Source organism: Malus sylvestris, chromosome 2 (assembly GCF_916048215.2).
Source record: "Malus sylvestris chromosome 2, drMalSylv7.2, whole genome shotgun sequence".
In the NCBI taxonomy this organism is placed as follows: Eukaryota; Viridiplantae; Streptophyta; class Magnoliopsida; order Rosales; family Rosaceae; genus Malus; species Malus sylvestris.
The window spans coordinates 19,660,235-19,680,201 of NC_062261.1; the positions used below are offsets into that span (position 1 = coordinate 19,660,235).

The 19,967-nt window shown below is 40.0% G+C and overlaps 1 protein-coding gene across 1 annotated transcript; it reads left to right on the forward strand.

Annotated features, from left to right (window-relative positions):
- The first annotated feature begins 1,825 nt into the window (after positions 1–1,825).
- LOC126611143 (uncharacterized) lies at positions 1,826–4,148 on the forward strand. The gene is made up of 2 exons (XM_050279328.1): positions 1,826–2,179; positions 2,973–4,148. Exon 2 carries the CDS (start codon positions 2,977–2,979, stop codon positions 3,955–3,957), a length of 981 nt encoding a protein of 326 aa, XP_050135285.1. The 5' UTR covers positions 1,826–2,179; positions 2,973–2,976; the 3' UTR covers positions 3,958–4,148.
- Positions 4,149–19,967: the final 15,819 nt, after the last annotated feature.

Consider the following 19,967-nt stretch of genomic DNA (forward strand, 5'->3'; position numbering starts at 1 on the left):
TTTAGTATTGTTAATTTATTATGGTGAGGTTAGATCCCTACTGAGTAGTTGAAGCTTGCCCCTTTATTGTTATGCATGTTTACGAACTAGACAATCAAAAGGGTAAAAGGATGAGATTGGCCTAAATGTGAGGTTGGAATTTGATTTTATTTGTTTTAACTTAATAAAGAATTATGGCTTTTATTTATAAGAGGAATTTATTTCACCCTGTTTCAGTTAGTTTCTCTTAAATTTTTTATTATTTATTTTTTAGCTCGCACTAGGCCCAGGGTTACCTTTTCACCGACTCGGGTCTGGGGCAGACAATCTTGGTAAATTCTGGGTTGGATAATGCTTTGTGTCCCCTATGGGGAGACTTAATTGTCACCCACTTACGATTAACAAACATTTACTGTCCAAACATCATATATTCTCTTTATTATCATCTAAAGATCATATTTGCAAAAAATCATTCAATTTGGATCATTTAGTCATCCATAGGTGTTAAATCAATAAAAAATTTGTGTAACTAGTAACATTCTCATAATGAGCCGTTTAGATGGAATTACATGTAAATCTTTGGGTGCGAGAGCATAAAAATTAGCTCTCTCCAAGTTTGTATATAGCTAATTGAGAAATTTTAATTCAACCCAGCCTTTGTCCACATGCAACTTCACATTTTAGTGAAAGTTATCATTTTTACTTTTTTGTTAAGGACCATATGCATTTAAACTAAAAAAAGTAAAATGTATCAAGTAATTATTGTTACATCCCACATCGCTCAGGGAAGTGGATCATCTAAGCCTTATATGTACATGCTCATCTCTTCCTAGCATGAGGCCTTTTGGGAGCTCATTGGCTTCAGGTTCCATTAGAACTCCGAAGTTAAGCGAGTTCGCACGAGAGCAATCCCATGATAGGTGACCCACTGGGAAGTTCTTGTCTGAGTTCCCAGAAGCAAAACTGTGAAGGCGTGATCGGGGCCAAAAGCGGACAATATTGTGCTACGGCGAAGTCGACCCCGGGATGTGGTGGGGGCTTGGGCCGGGATGTGACAATTATAGCATGTGTTTCAATGGTTGCATAAAACATTAAGGACAATATGTATTCATACGTTTATGCCGAATTCCTACACTAATGCATTTGGGGGTGGTTAATATGCAACAACACCACCATATTATCAACAAGATAGCTGCTAAGTAATATAGTGTAATAGTATTCTTCTTTATTTATAAGTGAGATATCTTATATTCGATTTTTATTGAAGGTAAATTTTAACCATTATTGCTAGTCCATTGTAAGACTTAACCTACTTTCCTACCCTTTTCACTTGTTAAAAAAAAAAAAAAACGATCGGCACAATTATATGTGTAAACACAATCATTTGATGTTTATTTTGTTGAATATAATCGATTAAACTCATACCAAATATTAATCGAATTAGTGATCCATAAACTATGAGCTGTAAAGGCGATGAAGAGAAGTGAGGGGAAGATGTTAGGATGACTAGGGAAAAGTGGATGGGGGTGCAGCAACGGTAGCCATGACATATGGAAAGAGCTTTACACAGAGGCAAAGAGAGAAGGGGCTTTGCTCAATGGAGACGATGGATTGGCTAGGGCTTTGTTTGTTTTCTTTTTAATAATTAAGATTTAAGTGGGTGTAAAAAGAGGTTTAGATAATTAGTTGGGTTTTTTTTTTATAACGGTAGTTTGGATACTAATGTAGGGGGAAAGAGATAATAATAAATAAAATTTAATCTTTTTTTTAAATAAATGATATTATTTACACTAAAAGGGAGGGGTGAGCTTAGTTTTACAATGGGCTAGCAATAATGTGGTTTAAATTTGTTGTAAACATTCCTAGTTTAAGTATGATTGTGTAAATCCTAGATAAGATTTGATTCTAGTTATCCTTTCCTATTACAACTTGTATTACTTGGAGGAGAAGGAATATCTTCTCTCCCTTTACTACTATAAATAAAGGCACAATGTAGGAGGGATAACAACACACACATTCCCCTACAATTCTACAAACACACATCTCTCTCCTCTCTCTCTCTGCCGCCGGCCCTAGTCCCTCTGTCAGATAAAATAGACCACAACACGTTATCAGCACGCTCCTACCGCTGCGCTTAGGAATCTGACGTTGGAGATTTTTTCTGCATCAAACCAGTTCATCCATATCATCACGCAATCAGGTTCTTTCCAAACAACGGCTTTTAACTCGATATTTTGCAAGCCCTGATAGCATGAACATTCACCATGATGCATGACCCAACTTTACGTTTAACGTATTTTAGATTCTACATAAATTGTGTATGCTTCATCATCAAAATTGCTACAATTATGTGAATTTGATATTTGCCATGAATTGAATCTTACATATGTACATGCATTGAAACTATTATTTGCATATGCATCAAAGTAAATATGTGATTCATTAAAATTATACATGCATATAATATAATTGAATACAAAAAAAAAAAAAAAAATATTTTAGGGCTGCACACAGCAGCCCATTCCCCTCTTCTCACCCCGTGGGCCTGTAATCCAACCCGAGGGTTCTTGGCCTATATTTTTAGGCCCCGAGATTTTATTATTTAATTTTTTTTTAAATAATATGGGTTTTTATATTTTCACCCACACTTTAACTTGGCCCCGAAGACCAAAAATAAATTAATTCACTTATCATTATACAATATTTCTGCATATATTCTTTGCATATTTGTTTGCATATATATTTGTGTTTACCTGCAGGAATATATGAACCTGAAGTTCATAATTACTTTGAAACCCGAAGTTTCTTATACACATGCCTTGGTTGAAAACCCGAAGTTTTCACTTAAATATATCACCCATGAAAACCCGAAGTTTTTCATACAAAATTAAACCAATACATGTCTATTAGAACCTGTATGTTCTACTCCTATGTGAATGGATTGATTTTTCTCCATTACACTAACCACATCTTGTTCATCCATTTTGTGATAGGAACATGTCGAATTTGAACAAACTCGACTTCACCGCTTTGGAGGTTTCTGGAAGGAACTACCTCAAGTGGGTTCAAGATGTGAAGCTCCACCTCACTGCAAAGAACTTGCGTCCTGCTATTGAAGAAGCAACAGATAAACCTGTTGGCGAAGCTGAAAAAGCCACTGCTATGATCTTCATCCGAAGACATATCCATGACGCTCTACAAACTGAGTACCTTGCTAAGGAGGATCCACGTGCATTATGGGTCGCTTTGGCTGATCGTTTCAATCACCAAAAGGACATATTCTTGCCTGAAGCAAGACACGACTGGCAGCACTTGCGCTTCCAAGACTTTAAGTCTGTGAATGAATATAATTCTGAAGTTTGTCGAATCCGATCACTTCTCAAGTTTTGCAATGAAACTTTGACTGAAGAGGATCTCCTGGAGAAGACCTACTCGACCTTCTCTGCTTCTAATATTGTCCTGCAGCAACAATATAGAGCTCAGAAGTTCACTAAGTTCTCGGATTTGATCTCTGTTTTACTTCTTGCTGAAAAGCAGAACCAGCTGTTGATGAAGAATCATCAAGCTCGACCTACTGGGGCTACTGCTGTGCCTGAAGCACATTATAGCACTAATCAGCACCCAAAACGCCAAAAGAGGCGTGGTAAGGGCGGCCAGAAGCCATCCCACCAAGGTCAACAGAGCCAAGGCCCATCCAAGGGAGGAAACAAAGCCCAGAAACGCCCAAACCTCGCTCCCAAGGCCCCGAACTTCAAGAATAAGGGCAAAGCACCTGCCACAATGAATGACAATATGTGCTATCGTTGTGGTTTCAAGGACCATTGGTCCCGTATTTGCCGTGCTCCCAAGAAGGTTGTGGATGCATATCATTCTCGTCGTACGAAGTTTGAATCAAACTTCCTGCAAGTGGACGAACCGGAGACTACAAAGATGGAGGTTTCTGATTTTCAGGAGGATACCACTCCTATGGAAGATTAGAATCTTAGACATAGACTTATTTTTCAGTTAAAATAAGACAATTGGGGCCGAATTCCACCTAGTGGCCGAACCCCACCTTGTTTTTTGGTTGATTTTGAACAATTTTCCTTTATGTTTTGGATTATTAGTTGGCGATTTATTTTGGATATTAAGTTTTTTCCTTGAATAAATGAAATTATTTTGAATTGATACTTGTTTTTATAAACTTTTATGCATGTGACCAATTCAAATTAATTTTTCATTCTAGGTATGACTAGTGGGAAAGTTAGTTGTCTGGCAGATAGTGCAACCACGCATACTATTTTGCGTGAACGCATCTATTTCACTAACTTCGTACCTAAAAATGCACCTCTGACAACCCTCTGAGGCCCATCCAACCTGATCGAAGGATACGGTAAGGCACGTATAATGTTGTCCAATGGTACAATCTTGACCATTGCTGAGGCACTCTATTCTCCACGTTCCGGAAGAACGTTACTAAGTTTCAAGGACATTAGAGATAACAATTACCACGCTGAAACCCACGTAGAAAACGGAGTTGAATTTCTGTGCGTAACTTCCTACGAATATGGCCAGAAGCGTATTCTAGAGAAGATGGAGCGTAACCCGAGTGGTCTGTATACTACGACCATACGCCCCATAGAATGCCACTATGTGGCCAGCCCTACCACAGGGACCGCGCACGAAATTACACTTTGGCATGATCGTTTGGGACATCCTGGACGAATAGCGATGCGCCGTATCCTCAAAACTTCACACGGGCATCCACTAACCCGAAGCTTAGGTTCGATCCATGAAATTGCATGTCAAACATGTTCTATGGGAAAGCTTATTACTAAGCCTTCTTATGACAAGATTCGTTCGAATCCTCCCATTTTTCTACAACGGATTCAGGGGGACATTTGTGGACCGATTCAACCTCCCTGCGGACCATTTAGATATTTTATGGTTTTGGTTGACGCTTCTACACGTTGGTCACACGTGTGCTTGTTGTCCACAAGGAACGCTGCATTCTCCAAACTGTTGGCTCAGGTTATCAAGCTCAGGGCTCACCACCCTGATTATCCGATCAAATCTATTCGATTGGATAATGCTGGAGAATTCACATCTAAAACTTTTGATGACTATTGCATGTCGGTTGGGGTTGAAGTTGAACATCCTGTACCCCATGTTCACACCCAGAACGGCCTGGCAGAGGCTTTCATTAAGCGTTTACAAATGATTGCTCGATCGTTGGTCATACGTACCAAGCTCCCGATCGCTGCTTGGGGCCATGCAATATTGCACGCAGCAAAGTTGGTCCGCCTGAGGCCTGTTGCGACACAACCATTTAGTGCCCTTCAGTTGGTCACCGGATGCGAACCCGACATATCGCATCTGCGCGTTTTTGGTTGTGCGGTCTATGTGCCGATCTCGCCGCCCTTACGTACAAAAATGGGGCCTCAGCGAATGATGGGAATCTATGTCGGATATGATTCTCCTTCGATTATTCGTTACTTAGAACCTTTGACAGGCGATCTGTTTACCGCTCGTTTCGCGGATTGTCACTTCTATGAGACAGTCTTCCCGTCGTTAGGGGGAGATAAGAACGTCAACGTTCCTAATGAACGATGCGAATTATCGTGGACGACTCCCACTTTGTCTCATTTAGATCCCCGCACCGCTCAGTCTGAAGCTGAAGTGCAGCGCATATTAGATCTCCAGAGCATAGCTCAGAGCATGCCAGATGCTTTCACCGATCTAGCGCGCGTGACAAGATCACATATTCCAGCTGCGAATACGCCTGCAAAGATGGATGTACCAAATGTACGATGAACTACCCTCCTGGAAGCCCGGGACGCCAATTCTGGTGATCCACGTACATTAGCGGCTAGCCAATCATCTGCCCCTACACAAAAGCGTGGCAGACCCCTTGGTTCAAAGGATTCACACCCCCGGAAGAGGAAAACCACGGCACAAGGTCCTGAAGAGCCTACCGTGAATCCGACTATCGCTTACTCATTTTACCCAACTCATGAGGAAATTCTAGATTATGGAAGCGTCCTTGAAGAGACGAATCCTCCTCCCGAGAATCGTGAGATTTCGGTCTATTATGCTAGCTTAGATGATGTGTGGCGTAGAAATGAGATGATTGTCGACGATGCATTAGCATTTGCAGTAGCTACTGAGATCATGTTGAGCGATGACATTGAACCGCGTTCCGTTGATGAATGTCGACGTAGAGCTGATTGGTCAAACTGGAAACAAGCAATCCAAGTTGAACTTGATTCACTTGCGAAACGTAAGGTGTTTGGACCTGTAGTTCCTACTCCTCCACATGTGAAGCCCGTTGGCTACAAGTGGGTTTTCGTTCGGAAGCGTAATGAGAAGAACGAAATTGTGCGTTACAAAGCTCGTCTTGTAGCACAAGGTTTCTCACAACGCCCCGGGATTGACTATGACGAAACTTACTCACCCGTTATGGATGTGATTACTTTTCGATACCTTATCAGTTTGGTAGTTTCCGAAAAACTGGATATGCAGCTGATGGACGTAGTAACCGCGTATCTCTATGGGGATCTTGATACGGAAATTTATATGAAAGTTCCCGAAGGACTTACATTGACTGGTTCAAATATTTCCAAATCCCGGAACACGCTCTCAATTCGGCTGAGGCGTTCACTATACGGTTTGAAACAATGTGGTATAACCGTTTAAGTGAGTATTTGACTAGTCAGGGATATGTGAATAACGAACTATGCCCTTGTGTGTTCATTAAGAAGTCACATTCCGGATTTGCGATTGTTGCAGTATATGTCGATGACATGAATCTCATCGAAACTCCTGAAGAGCTCGCGAGAACTGCTTCGCACCTGAAGTCGGAATTTGAGATGAAAGATCTAGGTAAGACTCGATACTGTCTCGGTCTCGAGATAGAGCATTGTTCGGATGGAATCCTAGTACATCAATCGAACTACACCCAGAAGGTGTTGCGCCGTTTTAATGAGGATAAAGCGAAGTCTTCGAGTACTCCTATGGTCGTTCGTACGCTAGATGCAAAGCGAGATCCCTTCCGTCCGAAGGAGGATGATGAAGAGATTTTGGAGCCTGAAGTTCCTTATCTAAGTGCGATAGGCGCTTTATTGTACTTAGCTCAATGCACTAGACCCGACATCTCCTTCGCTGTTAATCTTTTGGCAAGATACAGCAATGCACCAACACGCAGACATTGGACTGGCGTGAAAGACATCTTCCGTTACCTTAGGGGTACTACGGATTTGGGCTTATTCTATCCCTACGAATCCTCGAGTGATGCCGCACCCTATGCTCATCGGGTTGATTCTCGCCTTGTTGGTTATGCCGACGCTGGATACTTATCTGATCCGCACAAGGCGCGTTCTCAAACGGGTTATGTCTTTACCGTTAGAGGCACCGCAATATCTTGGAGGTCAACTAAACAGACCTTAGTTGCCACTTCGTCTAACCATGCTGAAATTCTCGCCTTACATGAAGCAACTCGGGAATGCTTTTGGTTGAGAGCAGTTGTGGGCCATATTCGAAGCTCCTGTGATCTTCATCCCGCCGTTAATGCCCCGACGACGATTTTTGAAGACAACGCAGCTTGCATCGAACAGCTCAAGAAGGGTTACATCAAATGAGACAACACCAAACATATTGCGCCGAAGTTCTTCTTTACACATCAACAACAAGAGCATCAGAAGATTGAAGTCACGCAAATCCGATCACAAGACAATCTGGCCGACCTCTTCACCAAATCACTACCGAAGGCGACGTTTCAGAAGCTTGTTCATGGAATTGGTATGCATAAACTTTCTGAGTTGTAACTTTGCTATTTCTCTTTGGAATTATGTCAAACTCAGGGGAAGTATCTTCTGGATACTTGCTTGATCTTAATGTACTCTTTTTCCCTACGATTAGGAGCATTTTTCCCACTGGGTTTTTGCTACCTAACTAGGTTTTAACGAGGCACCCACCTTGGGCTGGTCATATCCCTGATGACGTCCTGTAGACGTTTCTTTTGACTTTGCATTTCTCACGCATTTTTCCTTAGACTATGGATTTTGTCCCTACTTGGGTTTTTGCCATAGCCTTAGGGTTTTTTAGTGAGACTTACTACTTATGCAAGTTCCTACCTTATTGAGAATAAGCGTTGTTCCTTGGAATCAATGCCGACGAGTCGACTTCCTCAAACTTCTGCATGATGCTGAATCTACCTTGAGTATTTACCCACTAAAGGGGGAGTGTTGTAAACATTCCTAGTTTAAGTATGATTGTGTAAATCCTAGATAAGATTTGATTCTAGTTATCCTTTCCTATTACAACTTGTATTACTTGGAGGAGAAGGAATATCTTCTCTCCCTTTACTACTATAAATAAAGGCACAATGTAGGAGGGATAACAACACACACATTCCCCTACAATTCTACAAACACACATCTCTCTCCTCTCTCTCTCTGCCGCCGGCCCTAGTCCCTCTGTCAGATAAAATAGACCACAACAAAATTCACCTTTGGCAAGAATCAAATCTAAGACATCTCATTTACAAGTGAAGAGAAATACGTACTAGATCGTAGTATTAAGTGACAAATAAAATTAAATCCCCATAGTACTGAGTGAAAATAAAATAAAATCTAAAAAAGTATAGAAAGTAAGTTGGATGGAGAGATATAAAACATGAGTTCAAATAAAGCTAATTTTGTCCGACCCTTTTTTTTTTTTTTTTGGAACTTTTCTTATTTGGAATTGAACACTTCACCTTTTTTTTTCTTCCTAATTTTGTTTTACCTTTAACATTATTAAATTATGGAGGGAGCTTTGTTTAGCCACTTCGGTTTAGGGATGACAATTATAACCGTTAAACCCAATAACCGTGGATAACCGCCCGATGGAATAGATTTGGGTATGAAAATGCAGGTATGTTATGGATATGGGAAAAAACTGTAAATATTATTTGAGTATGGAGTCATAAGGGTTCTGATCCATATCTGTCCCTGAATCCGATCCGAATAATATATTATATAATTTAATAGTTATATATATATATATATATATATATATATATATATATGTATATATGTTGCAGTCCTATCGGATTAGGAATGTTTGTGTAAATCCTAGTGTATTTAGGAGTATCTTGTATGTTCCCTTTAGTAGTTTAATTCCTATTAGAGATGTAATCCTATTAGGGTAAGGATTCTACCTATCCTACTACTATAAATAAAGGCATAAGGGGGTGATACAACACACACCTTAGAATTACATATCTCCCTTCTCTCTCTGTTGTCGTTGGCCCTTCTCCCTCTCTATCCTTTATACAATTTAGTCAAATAGACCTACAACAAGTTATTAGCACGCTCTTGCCAAAAGCTAAGGTACTAAAGGATTGTTGGAGGAGGCTCTCTTCTACAATTCAAAGGCTTTCAATTGTTTTCTTCCAATCAGGTTCTTCTAAAATAAATTAAGATATTTGAAAAAAACCTTGAAGCATGAAAACATTCCCTATGATGCATGAACCCCCTATATTTATATTTTCCTTTCAATTATATATATTGTATATATGTTCATATATATTGTCAATATATATACTTATTCATGCATTATGCATTTATGCTATGTGGAATTGTGAGTCAAAGCTTCGAAATTAATTTAGAAGCAATTAGGGTTTCTAACCCTAAAAATTCGGAAAAAGAAAAAAAAAGAAGTGCGGCACCATTGCCGGACCACTACACTAGCTTAAAGCCCAATCGCGTGGAGAACAATGTCGTTTGACACCCTGTACCATGTGCTTAGCCCTTTGGGCTTGCTACCTTTTGAACCCAACCTGGCTTTGGCCTGGGTTGACTACCACACAGGCTTGAAGCCCCCAGTCTAACCCAAGCCCATACTCGCATGCCTAAAGCCATGCTGGGCTTATCCCTGACAAGGCCTGAAGACCAGCCTACGCCAGCACGGCCTGTTGTAGTTTGTTGGGCTTTTGCCTTGCCTCGGCCCATATGTTGCAAGCCTTTGGCTTACTTGGCTTGTTCTTATGGCCTGTATACCTAAAACCCAGATTCGGCTGGGGTTTCCTTACACCACTCGCAAGCCTTTGGCTTGCTGGGCTTGCCCTGTGCACCAGTCTCGGCCCAAAACGCCAGCAGCTTTACTACTAGGCCTCCCACCTTTAGGCTCGTGGCTTGCAGCCATGTATTAGGCTGCTTTTTGCAGCCACCCAAGCCCATATGCCCCTTTAGGGCTTTACCCTACTCACGGTACCCAAGCCCAATGCTATTGGGCTATGGTTTTTCGAATCCAATGCTAATTTTTGGCATTTAAAATAATTTTAACCCGAATGTTATAATTATTTTACTTCTACGATCAACCTCGAATGGTCTCGATTTATTGGACCACCAATCCACTAATCTGACAATTAATCCAAAATTATTGGCCTGAAGCTCACTTTTTGGCATTAACGATTCAATAAATTATTTCATTTCTTTGAACTGTTGACTATCTTTCATAGTCATGAAGCACTCACACTTGGGTTCCTAAAGCAATCCACTACACTTTATTGTATATTATATTCTGCGCTATTGCAGGTACCCCTATATGAATTGTAGTTTCTAATTTAATGCCTTTGAAACCCAAAGTTTTCATTCAAAACTTACCACATGAAACATGTAGCTTTCATGATTAAATTAAACTAATACATGTCTATAGAACCAAAATGTTCTACAATATATGTCTGGCTTTCCATATAACTAACCACATTTTGTTGTACCCTCCGTTTAGGGACATGTTTAACTTGAACAAGATTTCACTGTTTTGGAAGAAACTACCTGAAGTGGGTTCAAGACGTGAAACTCCATCTTACTGCAAAAAGTCTTAGAACTACTATCAAGGAACCAATCGACAATGCACCCGTCGACAAAGCTCAGAAAGCTACTGCTATGATCTTCATCAGAAGACACATCCATGATGCACTGTAAATCGAGTACCTCGTAGAGGAAGATCCCCGTACCTTCTGGCTCGTTCTAGCGGATCGCTTCGATCACCAGAAAGATATTTACTTGCCTGAAACAAGGCATGACTGGCATCATTTACGCTTCCAAGATTTTAAGTCTATGAATGAATATAACTATGAAATTTGTAGAATCTGATCGCTACTCAAGTTCTGTAACGAGGACTTAGCCGAACATGATCTTTTGGAGAATACCTATTCGACATTCAATGCCACCAATATTGTCTTGCAACAATAATATAAGGCACAAAAGTTCACCAAATTTTCGGATTTGATATCTATTTTACTTATCACTAAAAAGTAGAACCAGATTTTGATGAAGAATCATCAAGTTCGATCTACTGGCTCGAACGCCACACCTGAAGTGCATGCGACCAATTCTACCAGCCACAACCAATAGATATCCCATCATGGCCATGGGAAAGGGCGGCAAGGCCCACCATGGGCCTAAGGTCCACCGAACAGAGGCTCATCCAAGGGAGGAAACTTGATCCATAAGCGCCAACCCTTTGCCCCGAAGGCCCCAAACTTCAAAAACAAGGGAAAAGCTATCGTTCAATCGAATTCCACTAAACTTGACATGTGCTATCGCTATGGATCAAAATATCATTGGTCAAGCGTATGCCGAGCTACCCCTGAGGCCATTACCAAGTATCATTCCCGTTGTGAGTCTAACTTTGCACATGTGAAACATCCGGAAAATGCTACTACATCCATGGAGGTTTCGGATTTTTAGGAGGCATCTGCTCATATGGAAGAATAAAGTTTTATTTTTCTAAGACATGTTTTTAGGGTGTTTTACCCTTAGTGGCCGAACCCCCCTTATTTTTAAGTTTATGGTTTAATTTTCGAACAACTTTTCTAAGTATTTGGAATTATTTGTTTGGTTTTGGTTTTGGTTTGTTTTGAACTATGGATATTATTTCTCGAATTGATTAATTGAATGAATAGAATTATATTTATGCATGTGACCAATTCAATTAATTTATTTCTAGGTATGATTAGTAGGGAAATTAGTTGTCTGGCTGATAGTGCAACTACGCACACCATATTACGTGAGAAATACTATTTTACTATAACTTTGCACCTAAGAATGTACCTCTGACAACCCTCTCATGCCCATCCAACCTGATAGAAGGATACGGAAATGCCCGTATAATGTGTCCAATGGTACTAAATTAACTATTCAAGAGGCACTTTATTCTCCATCTTTCAGAAGAATGTTGCTGAGTTTTAGAGATATTCGAGAAAATCAATACCATGTTGAAACCACTGAAGAGAATGGTTCTGAATTTCTTTTTATCACTTTTTACGAATATGGCAGGAAGCATATTCACGAAAAGCTAGAATGTCTCCCGAGTGGGTTGTACATAACAACCATTCGAGCTGTCGAGACACACCATATGGCCAGCCCTATGGTTGGGTTCCAAAACACTTTGCCGCTTTGGCATGATCGAATGGGACACCCCAGATGAGATATGATGCACCGTATCGTCAAAAGCATTTCAAGGGCGGCCATCCGCTTTGCAAAGTATGTTCCATGGGGAAGTTGAACATTCAACCCTCAATTATAAAGATTATTCACGACTCCCCTAAATTTCTTCAAAGGATTCAAGGGGATATTTGTGGACCTATCCAACCAACATGCATACCATTTAGATACTTCATGGTGTTGGTTGATGTATCGACACGATGGTCACATGTCTGTTTATTATTCATACATAATGCTACATTTGTGAAACTCCTAGCACAAATTATTAAGCTTAAGGCTCACCACCTTGATTATCGTATTAAGTCGATTTGACTAGATAATGCTGGAGAGTTTACATCACAGACCTTTGACGATTATTGCATGTCTGTTGGGATTGAAGTTAAACATCTTGTACCCCATGTTTACACCCAAAACGACATGGCAGAAGATTTCATAAAGCACATTCAAATGATAGCTCAGACTTTGGTTATATGAACCAATTTGTCGGTATCTACTAGGGCCATGCAATATTGCACGCAACTATGTTGCTCCCCCTAAGGCCCACCGCTACCAACCTCATTCATCGTTACAGTTGGTTACTGGATACAAGCCTGACATCTTTCATTTTTTGTGTTGGGGTGTGCAGTTTATGTGCCAATAACGTTGCCATTACGTACCAAAATGGATCCTCATAGAAAAATGGGTATCTTTGTCAGTTATGATTTGCCATCCATTATACGCTACTTAGAGCCCATGACAAGAGATCTCTTTATCGTGGATTACTCCCGCTATGTCTCATTTAGATCCTCGCACCCCTCAATCTGAAACTAAAGTGCAACATATTCTAGATCTTCAGAGCATCACTCAAAGAATGCTGGATGCTTTTACTGATCCAGAAAATGTGACGAGATCATATATATTCACTGCAAACGCACCTGTAAGGATGGACATATCGAACGTATGCCGTAACCAAGGTTCTAAAAAACGATAGGCGCTAGTCGGGCGGTGGGATGGCGCCTAGCGCCTAGGCGGCTAGGCGGGGTCTAGGCGGCCTAGGCGGATTTAGGTAAATTTCTTATATCTTATATGAATTAATTAAACTTACTATATCAGATGTAAATAATTATTGTATAATATGTTATTTCTTATAGAAGAACATACATATGTGAATGTTTTATGTACATATATAATATGCTTGCCTAGGAAAAAAATAAAATATTATCTAAATAATTTATATAACATTTATATACATATGATATAGATACCCTAAACTTTTAAAATATAAAAAACCCAACAAGTGGGTGGTTTCATGATAAAAGTTAAAACCATCTGATCACCCTTATAATATATAACTTTTAAAATATCAAAAGCTCACTTTTAAAATATCAAAAGCTCACGAGGTGGTGTTCATGATTATTACAACCATCTGATAGCCCTTCAAAGAGTAGCTGTCCACCTTACCTCTTTCACATCACCTACTAATCACTAGCTTTTGACCTCACCTTTTTCACGCAACCCCAGCCCCAAGCAGTTCTTATTCGTTTCTTTTGCTTTGTCATTTCAGAACCTCGTAGTCTCTCTCTCTCACTCTCTTGCCTCATCTTCTTCTTCACTCTCTTCCCTCATCTTCTTCTTCGCCCTTTCAGACCACCACAGATATTCGACTTCTCTTCTAGCAAACAGAGAGGTAGACGACGACGTCGGCGAGACTCGGGGAGACAAGAAGGTTGTGAGTCTCTCGACTGAACTTTCTTTTCCAGGCCGCCCAGACCGCCCAGAGTCCGCCGAGCCCGTCTAGCCCGCCCAGGCGGCCGCCTTACACCGCTTAATGTCCTTGCCGATTTAGTGAACGATTTCGAGTTAATCGCGGCGGAGCACCGCCGCCTAGCGCCTAGGCGGCCGCCTAGACTGCGTTTTAGAACACTAGCCGTAACACCGTCGTGGAAGGCTGAAACGTCCCCGAGGGTAGGGCGGCCGCACCTCTTACATAACAAGGTACACTGATGGCTAGCCAATCACTTACTCCTACCCTGAAGTGTGGCAAGCCTCCTGGTTCAAAGGATTCACAACCCCGGAAAAGGAAAACAGCAAAAACTAGTGATCCTAGTTTGAATCTGACCACTGCTTACTTATCTATTCCAACACATAAGGTTATTCTAGATTACGGTGATGTTTTAGATTAGACATATCGGCATCCTGAGAATAGTGAGATTTTAATCCATTACGCAGTATTGGATGAGGTTTGCAATCAGAATGAGATAATTGTCGATAATGCATTCGCGTATACCACTGCTTTCGACATCATGCTTAGCGATAACATGAACCACGTTCCGTTGATGAATATCGACATAGAATTGATTGGTCAAACTAGAAACAAGTAATCCAGGTTGAACTCAATTTGCTCACGAAACAAAAGCTGTTTAGGCATGTAGCTCCTACTTCACCACATGTGAAGCCCGAGGGTTTTCGTAAGGAAGCGTAATGAGAAAAATGAAATAATGTGGTACAAAGCACGCTTCATAGTGCAAGGCTTCTCTCAACACCTAGGGATTGATTCCGAGGAGACGTATTCCCTCATAATGGACGTCATAACGTTCCGTTACCTTATCAGTTTGGTAGTTTTTGAAAAAATGAATATGCAGCTTATGGACGTGATAACTGCGTATCTCTATGAGGATCTAGATACTAAAATGTACATGAAAGTTCCAGAAGGACTTCCATTGACTGGTTCAAATAGTTTTAGACCACGAAACACTCTCTCAATTATATTAAGGAGATCACTCTACGGATTGAAATAATCTGGGCGAATGTGGTATAACTGTCTGCGTGAATATTTGACAAGTCAGGGTTATGTGAACAATGAACTATGCCCGTGCGCGTTCATTAAGAAGTCACATTTCGGATTTGCGATCGTTGCAGTTTATGTCAATGACATGAACCTCATTGGAACTCCCGCAGAACTTGAGGAAATTGCCGTTCACTTGAAATCAGAATGTGAGATGAAAGATGTTGGGAAAACTCAATATTGTCTCGACCTAGAGATCAAGCATTGTTCGGATAGAATCCTAGTATATCAATTAAACTACACCCAAAAGGTGTTACGACGATTTAATAAGGATAAAGTGAAGCTCCGAGTACTCCTATGGTCGTTCAGACTCTAGATGCTAAACGAGATCCCTTCCGTCTGAAGGAAGATGAGGAAGAGATTTTGGAGCCTGATGTTCCATACCTAAGTTCAATTAGTGCTTATTGTACTTGGCTCAATGCACTAGACCCGACATCTCCTTCGCTATTAATCGTTTGGCTAGATACAGCAATGCGCCTACACGCAGACACTGGAATGGTGATAAAGACATTTTCCGCTACCTCAAGGGTATGGCGGATTTGGGCTTGTTCTACACCCACGAATCCTCAAGATGAGCCCCCTCGGTCTTCGGGTTAATTATTACCTCGTTGGTTATGCAGATGCTGGTTATCTGTATGATCCATATAAGGCACATTCTTATATAGGTTATGTCTTTACAGTTGGAGACACCGCTATATTTTGGAGGTCTACCAAGCAACGCTAGTCGCGACTTCTTCGAACTATGTTGAGATTCTCGCCCTACATGAAGCCTCGCGAGGGTGCTTTTGGTTGAGAGTGGTTATGGAACATATTTGAAGCACTAGTGGTCGTTCTTTAGTCGTTGACCTTCCTACGACGATCTTTGAAGAGAATGCAGCATGTATCGACCAGTTAAAAAAGGGATACATCAAGGGAGACAACACCAAGCACATAGCGTCGAAGTTCTTTTATTCTCACCAGCAACAACAACATCAAAGCATTGAAGTCAAGTAAATCCGTTCCCAGGACAACTTGGTTGATCTCTTTACGAAATCATTGCCCAAGTCTATTTTTCAGAAGCTCGTCTAAGGAATCGGTATGCATAAATTATTTGAGTTGAATCACTTGTAGTTCTCTTATTTGAAAGTTATGTCTAACTTAATGGGAGTATCCTGAAGCATATTCACTTGATCTTAATGTACTCTTTTTCCTACGATTAGGAGCATTTTTTCTTATGGGTTTTTGCTACCTAACGAGATTTTAACGAGGCACCCATCCAGGGATGATCATACTCTATTGAGTTCATTACTTTCATCCTGTTTGACATTTGTTTTAGACATTATGCATACTTCTCACTTTTCTCCTTAGTCTATGGGTTTTCCCCATGCCTTGGGTTTTACCATAGTGAAGTTTTGTGAGTTTTCCTACTGATGCATACGTTCTTATATTTGAGACTCACATTCATCTGTTGTGTCGACAACTTCATCAATTGTTCTACCTTGTTTGATGCAGATCTGATGCAACATTTTGTTTGAGTATTTACACACTTAAGGGGGAGTGTTGCAGTCCTATCGGATTAGGAATGTGATTGTGTAAATCCTAGTGTATCTAGGAGTATCTTGTATATTCCTTTTAGTAGTTTAATTCCTATTAGAGATGTAATCCTATTAGGGTAAGGATTCTACCTATCCTACTACTATAAATAAAGACATAAGGGGTTGAAACAACACATATCTCATAATTACATATCTCTCTTCTCTCTCTGTTGTCGCCGGCCCCTCTCCCTCTCTATACTTTATACAGTTCAGTCAAATAGACCTACAACAATATATATAATCATTATTCACTGAACCCATTAACTTAAGAATACAAAACATGTGAGTTGCATTGGTTGGGAAAGTTCAAAAGTTTTGAATCAAAATCAATAAGAATTCAATGGTGCTTGTGAGAGAGATCAAAGATCAACCAACATGATCAATGTTTTAAATTCAATGCTTTAATTTTTATACCCTACCAGATTCGTTCATTGAATCATGTTATACATCAAATATTTAATGACAAAATTCATATTTACTAAATTATGATGTGTCAACTAAACGAATATATTTCTTGTGTTTACTTCCCTATCTCTATCTCTTTACATACTATCCTCACTAAGTGACCGGAGCAACCGAGCTAAGGTCATAAACTTTACATTGTTCCAAAGTTTCGCTGATTTTGCGCATCAACATAACTGTTAATCGATGGGGAATCCGTTACCCGGTAAGTAGGGTTATGGATAATCCTCAATAGTTTATTTGCGGTTATGGATATAGTTAATTTTCGTGGTTATAGGGATGGATATAGCATTTCGGTCCCCAAACTGAACTGTTGTTATCCCTACTTTGGCTGAATATGGTATATGAATATGGATCTGACACTGTTTATTTAAAAATAATTTATTGCAAGACTATAATTTTGGATAGGGCTATGCTTAGCCCATTCGGTTGGAGATGACCTTAGCATTATCCTCCAAAAGTTTCCCTTGTGTAGCTAACCCTTCAGGGCATGTTTGTTTGGCCACATTAACTTTTAATGGATTGGACTGCATAGTTAGGATTAGTAGTCCATGTATAGTGCAAGTAGAGGTTTAGTTTAATGGGATTAAGTCGGACTCGTGTCGACTAAATCCTTCGCTAGGTGGGCTTTGTGAGAACTCTCGAAAATGAGAGGATTGCTAATCTCGTCTCCCGGTTTCGCTTCACCCCACGCCTGAGTCTTCAAACAATGACTTGCCCTCCCACTCTCTCCCTCTCCCTCTTCTCCATCTTAGAAGATCTCCAAGTCTGCAAGACTGGGTTTGATGCCTTCGACTATGTTTGATGGAAACAAATCCAAGAAATCCAAGTTCGTCTCGAACCAAGAAATCCAAGCCATCGCCAATTCTCACAACTCCACAAACCCCGACTCCCCGCCAGTCAACTTGCGGGGCCTCGCTACAGGCCAGTTTCGCCGTTCCACAAATTTGACATCTCGGATTGATTCCACGAATGTTCCCTTCGCTCTGCGTGTTCTTGGTTTCTTCTTCTCTAAGTTTTCAGCAGTTGCATCAAAGATTGGAAAGCTCTCTCCAATTCGAATCCATATAATGGCAGTCTTGATTATTTGCAAGTATTTTCCCTTTTTCCTTCACTTTTTGTTCTCGTCAGTTCTGCTTCATTCTTTGTGGTGATTGGTTGTAAATTTGAAGAAATTAGGTGACACACCCCGACCCGGAATGTCCACTAGGACTCCGAATCGAGTTGTGTTAGCCGACACCTGGAAGGTGACGAAGCCATAAAGTGCTTAAATGTGAATAAATTTAAACCTAAGAGCGCCTAAATACCAAAGTGCACTGGTGAGCGGGAATGAACTCACCTCACACGTGATGTTAGAGCATAAGCAAGTACAGAAGAGTGAATTAAGAATCATACCCTCGAAATAATCTCCAATACTAAGAATCACCATGAATCTTCAACGACAAAAAAGCTCAGCTAATAAAACTTGGAGGGTGAAGACAAGACAAGGATGAGTGGCCCTGTACAACATTTTAATAGAACCCATATAAAACATTATAACCCCTCATTACAACACCTATATAATTTCCAGAAAATATCATAAATATACCACAATACAGCATCTCGTCAGTAATATTAAATAATCATGTGATTAATAACTCATACTTGTACGCACGTCGGAATCACCTATGGTGACCTGTACGACTTACTCATATCTCATCACATATACTTTTTCCTGACATATGCTAGCTTATCGCATATTCATCACATATACTATCTCATTACATATTCATCACATATCTCATCATAAATATATGCTAGCATTTCATCACATATTTCGTCATAAACATATGCTAGCATCTCATCACATATCTCATCATAAATATATGCTAGCATCTCATCACATATCATCACATATATGCTAGCATTTCATCACATATCTCATCATAAACATATGCTAGCATCTCATCACATATCTCATCATAAATATATGCTAGCATCTCATCACATATCATCACATATATGCTAGCATTTCATCACATATCTTATCATAAATATATGCTAGCATTTCATCACATATCTCGTCATAAACATATGCTAGCATCTCATCACATATCTCATCATAAATATATGCTAGTATCCAATCATATATCATCACATATATGCTAGCATTTCATCACATATCTCATCATAAATATATGCTAGCATTTCATCACATATCTTATCATAAATATTAGACTTGGCATTCGTGTCGTGTTTCCCGTGTTCGTGTCGTTTTCGTGTCATACCTGATATCTTAACGGGTCGTGTCGTGTAACACCCGTTAAAATAAACGGGTAATATGACCCGACCCGTTACCCGTTAAGGAAAATATAATTTAAACCAATAAATAATTAAATAAAAAACATAATACTTTTTTTTAGTGAAAAAAAGGTTGAAACTTGAACCCATAATTGCTTGATTAGAACCAAAACACAAATCAATCTTCTAACCATGCAAGAATGGTATTGCAGGCCACTGACGAAGACTACTCTTGCTATGTGCCATCAGAATTACCAAAGCACCATAGCAATGATGGTGAGTTCTATGGCGTAGGAAGCTTTGTGCGAAAAAAAAGGGTTTAAGAAGCAATAAGTGAATGAAAGAAAAAAAGGTGCGACAATAAAAATAAAAGCATAA